The following is a 9,123-nucleotide window of genomic DNA, read 5'->3' as shown; positions in this document are numbered from 1 at the left end:
AATGGATACTCAACGCATACTCACCCGACAGTGGGTATGGTGGTCTTTAACTCTGACTTTTACTCGAATTTTACGAGCACTCCTGCTTTCTCTCACATCAATGGCTCTGTCACACTAACATCCGTTCCAAAAAATTATTAATATAATTTGTAGAACATGTTTATCAGTCATGAAATAAACAAAGTTAAGTCCCAAGTAAGTCTCTCTCTCTCTCTCTCTCTCTCTCTCTCTCTCTCTCTCTCTCTCTCTCTCTCTCTCTCTCTCTCTTTTACAGATGTATGTTTTTAATAATCGGTTCATATTCTATTAAAACATAACTTTTATTCTTGAAATAACTAATAATATTGATTTGAATGGCCAAATGTACTTTATTGAATTGAAAAAAAGAAATGCCTTCAAAATGTCACCACAGCCATGGAACCGATGTTCAATTGTTTACTGATCTCCATGAATCTGGAATATTTTAAAGAAAATAATAATAAAGCACAAGACCTGAAACGTTAGATAAGATCAGAGACGTAAATAGTGTTGAACATGTATATATGTCTCTGATTAGACCAGATGCCAATTACATTGGACTCGTTATACACCCTTTCATATCAATTTCGTTTTGGTATTTATTAAACCCGATCGTAAAAAAAGTTCAATGTTTTCCCGAATTCTCTCCCTTTCTACTTTGATGACATCCACATACTTAGACGACTGATAAACCTGAAAGAACTTAAAAATTACATGCTAAAATGGATGAACCTATGGAGGCAGAAGCAGACTCTACTCAGCCTGACTTAGCAGCGGACGATGGGGACCAAAGAGTTAAACATCACCCACTCCTGCGCCCAGGAAGCATGGGTTTGTATTTGTAACAACCCAGGGTTGTTCCAGTATTTTAGGATATTGTTTAAGCAATGCACAGTATGCATCTAGTAATTACACTCTCTTTGATATTAGTTTAATAGACTAAGGTCTATTGTTACAGTAATAATGTACAAAATTCATTGTAAATAAGTTTATACTGAAGAAAATAAAATGTCCAGAATTTATAGAAAGAGAAAGTACAGATGCAGGTTCATCTGGGCTGCATTCAAGATCATAGCGGCTATACTCATATACCTATGTCGTATACGTGTTGAACAGATTTTAAGACTTGTGAATTTAATTAATACTTGTTATTCAAATATTTGATACCAGATAATGTACAGATGTCTTCAAATTACTTTCATTTGAAATTTATATAAATTACCCTCGTCAACCATGTAAAGTGAATTTGTGTGGTTTGTTTGCATATAAAAAATGTTAACTATTGATGTACACATAAATTAAACAACTTCATTTGTGGAGGTCGGGTGAGCATGACTGATAGAAAGTCTGAGGCAAGAAATTTTATGATATTACTATCAAAATTAATGTTTGAAGAATTTTTTTGGTATAAAGTATATGGAAGTTTTAATCAGTAGTCGAAACCAGCGTGAGTTTTTGTGCACCATTAATTGCAAGTGTTTATATATAAGAAACTAGCTCTATGTCATGTCAATCCATATGAGCTACATGAGATCAGCAGTTAATGCCATTTTAACCTCCCATCTCGCTAGTTCCAAAGCCGAGAGAAATGTATAAAAACTGGTCAAAACAATTTTTTTGCAAGTTATTTTATTGTTCTATTTTTGTTGACAGTGATGATGACAATAACCATTGAGGATTATGAGACACAGTACTGGCCGAAACTAGAGGGAGCCATAGACCAACTGTTGAGCATGACCCCTGGCCAATACATACCCATCTCCTATGAACAAATGTATAGGTTTGTATCAATCTCATTTCATCAGAAACCATTTAATGCCATGGACACGTAACATTGGTATATGCAGTTTTCATTAAATTAAATGTCTGAGCATCAATTTTGAAATTAGGTTTCCATGGAGAAAACACTCAGATTCTAATTATTTAATTTTAATGATTAGAACTTTTGCTCTATACTTATGATTTATGGTCTATTAATATAAAGCAAAATGATATAATGACAGTCTAATGATATTCACTGTTTTATGAATCCATTCAATATCTAGAATTACATGTGTGAAAGTTTATACCCAAGTTTTTATACATGTACTTCAGTCCATAGTGTTATTAAATTTAGTGTGCTGATAATAAACCTCATTATATATCTGAATTTGCTGTGAAACATTTTTTTAAATCCTCTTTAACAGCCAATGAATGTGATAGTCCTGATCGATTTGAATGTTATTTTACAGCTGCGTTTACAAATGTGTCTGCAAGCAGTTCTCAGAAAAACTCTACGCAGATCTGATGAAGCATATGGCTCGGCATCTGAAGATTTTGAATGAACAACTCAAGTCGCTGGTAAGGAAAAATTAGACTGTGTCTGAATTAAAATACAATAAAACAGGGTTACAGGGAACAATCAACACACTTACAAGAGTTTTTGATTACAAGAGTTTTATTTCCATAAGTTTTAAAACATTTCAGTTTTGATTTTATTGAGTATATTAACAAGTAATATTGATAAATAATTGAAGTTGTTCATCCCTGGCATTTCACTATAAGCATGTTGAAATGTCTTCAAATTGAAGTAATATGGGTGGTCGAATTGGCTGGACAGACTTTGATAACTAAGTGTGGTCTCTGAGTGGTCTCAGGGTTCAATTCTCTTACTAGCTACATGCACATTTTTTTCCTCTAGCTACACGCTCAGCTGTATGATTTTATTTTCACTGGTAATTACGATGAGATGAAACATTGCATGCTCTTTGAAACTGAAACTGAAAATTTGAAAACTTGTGCGAAATATTTATTCTCTTTGTTTAATCTCCTTTGCACATTTTTTTTTCTTTTTAGAGACAGAGTGAAGATCCAAAGTCTTTCATAGAAAAGTTCTCCTTTATTTTAAACCAGTATTTACAAGCCTTAGGTGGCATTGTCCCAATTTTTAACTATATGGTAAGTACAGGTACCCATGAGTAGAAGTATTGGATTGTCAGACCAGTATTATGTTTTTATTCAAGAAATTTCAAATGACAGGACTCTGTAAAGCAACACACGGTCACTTGTTAACAAAGGAACTTGGACATATGTTATAAATGTTTTTATATTGACAAATAGACAATTATTGAAATAATGGGTTAAAATTGATAGATTTATTACAGTACATGTACATGTATCTGATTAACATTTTCCACTAGCATTCATAGAAAGTGTTTTTCAAAGTTACATTTCAATCTGCCCTTACAAATTTCATTGCATAACATTTCTTTCTTAAATGGTAACATTATTTTTTACAGAATAGGTTTTATGTTGAAACAAAACTGAAAACAGATTTAAATGAAGAGCTGAAGAAATTGTTTCAACAACACGTATTAGATCAACATATAGAATTTATTTTATGTAAGTCACAGATTTTCTTTGAATAGTATTTTAAATTTTAATACATGTACTTAAAATTGATACCGTTAAAAGTTTGAAATTTTGATGTTGATGAAACCACTCTCGAGTAATATTACTGGTAGAAATTGCATACTGAATATAACCATAGTAGTATTCTTAAGAATAGGGATCATCTAAATAACGTTGTAAAATTTAAAAAATCATATTATATTAGAGGTAAGTCTGTAAAGTATGTCTATATTAAAAGATATTTAAACTACACTTTATGTGCCGTAATTGGTTTTTAGATGAAACTTGATCTTTCAGAATGCCCCATTTTCATAAGTACGGTATACTGTTCAGCTATAAAGATATTTCTGACTTCTTGATTTGCAGCATTACTGGAAGAGGCCAACTCCAAACCATTCACCATTTCCCCGCCCACTATGGCTAACACTGTCAAGAACATACACTCTGTAAATACAGGTAAGGACCGTTATAGTGAAGGGAAGAATTCTCTTTGAACTGAATGTAAGATAGCTGCGAAAGTAACCTTTACCCTGATTTTTTACAGAAGATAGAAAAATGGATCCCAAAATACACTATTGTTTTGAAAAAAATATAAACGATAGATGATTCATAGTATTCATAAAAATAATGATGTGTTGTATGTTTTATGATTAAAATTTAAGAATTAAAAAAACTTCATGATTTTAAAATACAAATCACAATTGATTAAATTTTTCCTCCTTTGTTTTCAGACTATGCAAAGATGAAACCCAGTCTTTTTTCCCGTTATCTTCCAACTGTTCTTCCTTCCACCTCCGTTCATGACTTGGAGCAATATATTGCGGAGACAAGGCAAATGCAGGAAGATATGAAAATGATACCAGAATTCAGGGGGTATGATATACATGACACGAAAAAACATACCGTCTATCAAAACAGGAATCTTTTGTACATGTATTTTTCTTTGATAGAAGAAAGTTATAAAACCTGGTAAACTTGGATCTTCCAAATTCCCTTTGAGAACCCTGTATTATTTAACCCATTTACAGTATATATATTATTTTTCTCGAGTTGGGTACATGTATTGCTGTTGGCCCAAAATATTTCCTCTCTGTTTCCTCTATATTTAAAGACAGATGAAAAATTTATCCATCATGACTTTGCCTCTTCTGAGGTATAAAGGTCCGGCTTTAGTTTGGCTTTATGCAAACTTAAATATGACTGATCAGGTTTTGCCATAAAAATGTTACTGGTAATTAAAATTTTTCTGAATTATCTAGACTGAACACTTTTACTGGTGAATTTTTGTTTCAAATGTAAGGTACAGCATATTCACTTCAGATGTTTATTTCACTGTTGAATCATAAGAATAAAAGCATGTCTCTTCGGTGAATCACCGCTAAATACGTAACAGATTTAAGTCAAAACCAGAAGTAATAGTAAAAAGTAAACTGGACTATAACATGTCATACTATGATCACGGTAGACAGTACTTGGATGGATTTTGATATATTCAAGCTACACAGCAGCTTTTTTAGCTCAAAATCAGAGAAAAACCCGCAGTGGTTGTTGAAATTTGCTTGTAATGATTCAGAAGTTTGGGGGAGGGGGGTATTGGGAAGACAAATACGATTGCGGGAGAAATTTGTCTCCCGCGCGGGAGATAGGTTGCATGCGGGAGACAGTGATGTATATATTTTGTGTTTGTGCTGTGTACATGCTTCATGTACCTGTACATGTACATTACAAGAATCATGACTACACATTTGTTATCCTTTTGAAATCATTTTGCCCAATCAAAATATAGAGCTGTTTTTATTATCAGTTGAATTCAATTGAATTTGTTTATTTTCAGTTTACTTTCTTAATTATGACCTTAATTCTTTTGCTTCTTGTAGGTGCGACTTCAAAAGGAAAAGAGTAGAGGATGATGTGCCCGTGAAATGAATGGAATAGCACTTGATGGTACTCAGAATTACTGTACTTCCTGCATTATACCTAAGATCAATGTGTGTTTGGGGGGGGGAAGGGGGGGAGGGGGTTATAGCTGTCTGAACTGTATGTAAATTGTATATTTGGGTTAATACCTATAACAATTTAGTTTTGAATTGGTTTAATTTATGATGAGATAGCAACATAAACTGTATTATGTTGAGTTAAGGATGTTTAATGATGGAGAGTAATTGATCTGGGATAACACAATTGAGAGATTGGAAAAGTGATAGCGAAGGCTGTTACGTAGTTTATTTTTAACAGGATTCCTGATCATTCATAGCAGCACGGGGATTTTTTTTTCCTCAGACTAACTTCCAGAGTAACATTTTTGTAACTTTCTTTTTATTCTTTTTTTCAGCTTTGAGCTTATAAGAAGACTGTGATACTTTACTGAAAGCCATTGCTGTTGGGTTGGAATCTTTTATTCTGTTGCTATGGTGATCATTAATTTGGTAACCATGGTGATCACTTCCTCTTACCCCCTGTGATCTGTGGTGTGTGTCATACACTAGATTTTCTCCTGGGTATGTTTCTGTATGACCAGTATTACCTGTTTGAGCTGGATTTTCTATACCAAACTGACTCGAAGTGCTTAATATGGCTTACCACTACAGCTTGTCGAAAAGTAAAATTCACCATGTGATTTTGTACACAAAACTCTGAGGACACAACACAGACTGATGAGGACCTGCTTGTGCATTCTTTGTCATGTTAATGAACTGGTCTTTTATTTGACATGTATTGGAACTGATATAACCTGGTATATACATGTACATGTATATATTAGAAATCTGGATAAAATTGATGTAATATAATCTTCAATTAGTGTGGTGTTTGAAAGTGTCTGTGATCCACTGGAACTAGATGCCTCGTTTCAAATTCATTACCTCCTTTATAGGCATCAGACATTTTTATGGATTTAATAGAAAACAACTGTTTCAAGAATTCATAAATTTGTGGGCAATAATGGTTCTTCTCATGAAAATTGGTCTCGCATTTCTTGCTTCCATGAACTTTTGATTTTATTCATCAACTCAACAAGGAAATTCATGAAAACTTATAATTTATAACCAAGGAATGATATTGAAACCAGATTATGTTAGAAATTAAGTTAATGACACAAGAACTCTTACTGATTCTGTTGTTTTAGAATGCTGTAATATTTTTACTGTTCTTTTCATGAAATGATGGTGAAATGATAATGATCATGAGTACTTGTATTTATGTCATAAGATAAGCAACATTGAACATTTTATAAGTACCGCCTACTGGTAACACATTCAATGATAGCATGACATTAAAATGGAGAAAACTGATGGTAAATGCTTGAATAATTATGGATATATCTTGTGTGCAATCTAAGATAAGACATTGTGATGTTTATTTTGAATGCATTTACAGTATAATTGAGCCTAGTGTGTTTGTTGAATATGGTGAAATTCAGTATTTTTCCGAATATCCAAAACATATAAAATATTAAAAACAAGTAGAATCTTTTTCCTACTAAAGATACCTGCACAAGAAATGACTGAATTTGTAATTGCCTTGTTCACTGTTGTTTTTGATTTTGAACAGCAACACAGCTGGCTGGGTGTCACTGATGATGTAAGATGACTTTATGCACAACTTGTACTGCTATCTATTGTTGTCTTCGGTAATACAGTGTATGCTTACAGCTCATGTTGAACACAAGTGTTTTACAGACCATGTTGAACACAAATGATTTTCTGCATTGGTATTTTAGCTTAGCTCTGACTTGTAATTACATGTATTTCACTGGCATTAATGCTATTGTGTATGAAATTTAAATTGGGGAAGGGGGGGGGGGTATTTTTCCATTGTTATGAATGCATACATGTTATTTGATGATAAAAAGTTCAGCGAAATTGTTTCTGTTTTATTCTACAACAGTAGATCTATCCACAAGACCGAATGATCTGAACATTTTAGTATGTATTGTCAGCAATTGAAGTACGTAGCATCGGATGGGGGGGGGGGGACTTTTTCTCACAGGAAACATTTTATTTTAAATTTACACGTAAAAAAAAGTAAATTAACATGGAGTTGCCCCCTAACCCCCCCCCCCCCCCCCCCCTATTTTTAACCGGGTTTTCCAACGGAAAAATCCGGTTATTAAAATGGTGAGAATGGCGGATGGGCGGGCGGGCGGGAGGCTGCCAAAAGGGTACCCTCATTGTACGGATAACTCCTCCTATAGTTCTCAAGATAAGAAGTTGTTCTTTTGCAGATCAATTGTACATATATCAGAGGTGTGCATATTGCTAGGATTTTGATTTCCGATAATTGATCGAAAATATACCAGCTTTTGAACTTAGTCATTTTTTGGAAAAATGTTGCATATAGGGTACCCTCATTGTACGGATAACTCCTCCTCCAGTTCTCAAGATAGGAAGTTGTTCTTTTGCAGATCAATTGTACATATATCAGAGGTGTGCATATTGCTAGGATTTTGATTTCTGATAATTTATCGAAAAAATTCCAGCTTTTGAACTTAGTCATTTTTTGGCAAAATATTGCATATAGGGTACCCTCATTGTACGGATAACTCCTTCTACAGTTCTCAAGATAGGAAGTTGTTCTAAAATGAAATTGAAAGGGAGGAAATTAACTGATATTGATGTTATGTGAAGTTATATATACACTATGCTCTGCCACCCCCCCCCCCCCCCCCCCACCCCACACACACACACACACACGTTCCCCGGTGGATTTATATTTTCATGATTTTGAAAATGAGAGGGTTGTTTTTTTTTTATTGTTTGTCAAGATTTTTTGGATGAGTTTGCCACCCCCCCCCCCTTTCCAAAAACAATGCTACGTGCTTGTATGTAATGTGTACGAGACTACTGTAGTCACGTAAGCGAAGGGAAAAGGATGTAAGACTTGCTGTGGTGGTAGTGCCAATCACAATTTCACTGAATTATAATTATCACCATGCTTTCAGCTTTACTTGAGGAACTTGTTTTTAATTAAAATTACCTGCAACGTACATGTATGAGGTACATTTTATCGCAGAAACAAACGTCTGTAACAAATATCTTGAAAAATAGAATGTATATGGGCATTGCTGTTCTTCTTACACCAAAAATGACTCAGCAGATGGAGGCCACCCCCCCCCCCGCCCCCATTTCCCTCCTCCACTCCCACCCACACATAGACAGGGGCGTCAGAAGATGATTTATATTGGGGCGGCGAAATTGAAATGAAGATATTCCACGATATGTCTAATTATTCTTACAATTAATAAATTTTAATATTAATATTAATGTCACTTCTTTGATTGCACTATAAGAAACAAAGCAAAATTATTTGTTTATATACGTTTGAGGATCGATAGAAAATGTGGATGTAGATAACGGAACTCGCATATAATTGGAGAAGTTTATAATTATGCATTTGTAAGCATTATTTCTGATTTGACTTATCATCTCTGTTGCTCTTCAAAAACGTTCAAAAATGTATATCAGTCATGAGTGATTCGTTTGCAAAAAGGCAGTATCTCAATAAATGTACAGGATCAGATAATTTTAATCCCTTTTTGTGCCATGGTAAAACGTGCATTTCCGAAAATTCGTTTTGATAATAAGATCGTACAGTAGCCGAAAATTATGGTTTTCATGTAATGATATATCATTGACAAGTAAAAATGTACCGTAGCTATAACCATGGGTAGAACAAATCAGTTAAACTACGAAGGATTGAATGAATATTTTCATGCCG

The 9,123-nt window shown here is 33.8% G+C and overlaps 1 protein-coding gene across 1 annotated transcript; it reads left to right on the top strand.

Moving 5' to 3' along the window:
- The first annotated feature begins 635 nt into the window (after nt 1-635).
- Nucleotides 636-7,257, top strand: LOC105321180 (CDK2-associated and cullin domain-containing protein 1). The gene is made up of 9 exons (XM_011419414.4): nt 636-849; nt 1,672-1,798; nt 2,250-2,358; nt 2,854-2,955; nt 3,297-3,399; nt 3,775-3,864; nt 4,140-4,281; nt 5,286-5,352; nt 5,741-7,257. The coding sequence occupies exons 1-8, from the start codon at nt 741-743 to the stop codon at nt 5,332-5,334; spliced, it is 831 nt and encodes a 276-aa protein (XP_011417716.2). The 5' UTR covers nt 636-740; the 3' UTR covers nt 5,335-5,352; nt 5,741-7,257.
- The last annotated feature ends 1,866 nt before the right edge of the window (nt 7,258-9,123 follow it).

The sequence above is a fragment of the Magallana gigas genome, chromosome 8, assembly GCF_963853765.1.
Source record: "Magallana gigas chromosome 8, xbMagGiga1.1, whole genome shotgun sequence".
Lineage (NCBI taxonomy): Eukaryota > Metazoa > Mollusca > Bivalvia > Ostreida > Ostreidae > Magallana > Magallana gigas.
Note: the sequence above shows the minus strand (reverse complement) of the source record. Positions and strands in the feature narration are given on the sequence as shown.

Coding starts and splice junctions, on each gene's coding strand:
- LOC105321180 (XM_011419414.4), top strand. CDS start 741: ATGGATGAACCTATGGAGGCAGAAGCAGACTCTACTCAGCCTGACTTA. Junction 2,359..2,853: donor ATGAACAACTCAAGTCGCTG/GTAAGGAAAAAT, acceptor TTTTCTTTTTAG/AGACAGAGTGAAGATCCAAA. Junction 3,400..3,774: donor ACATATAGAATTTATTTTAT/GTAAGTCACAGA, acceptor CTTGATTTGCAG/CATTACTGGAAGAGGCCAAC.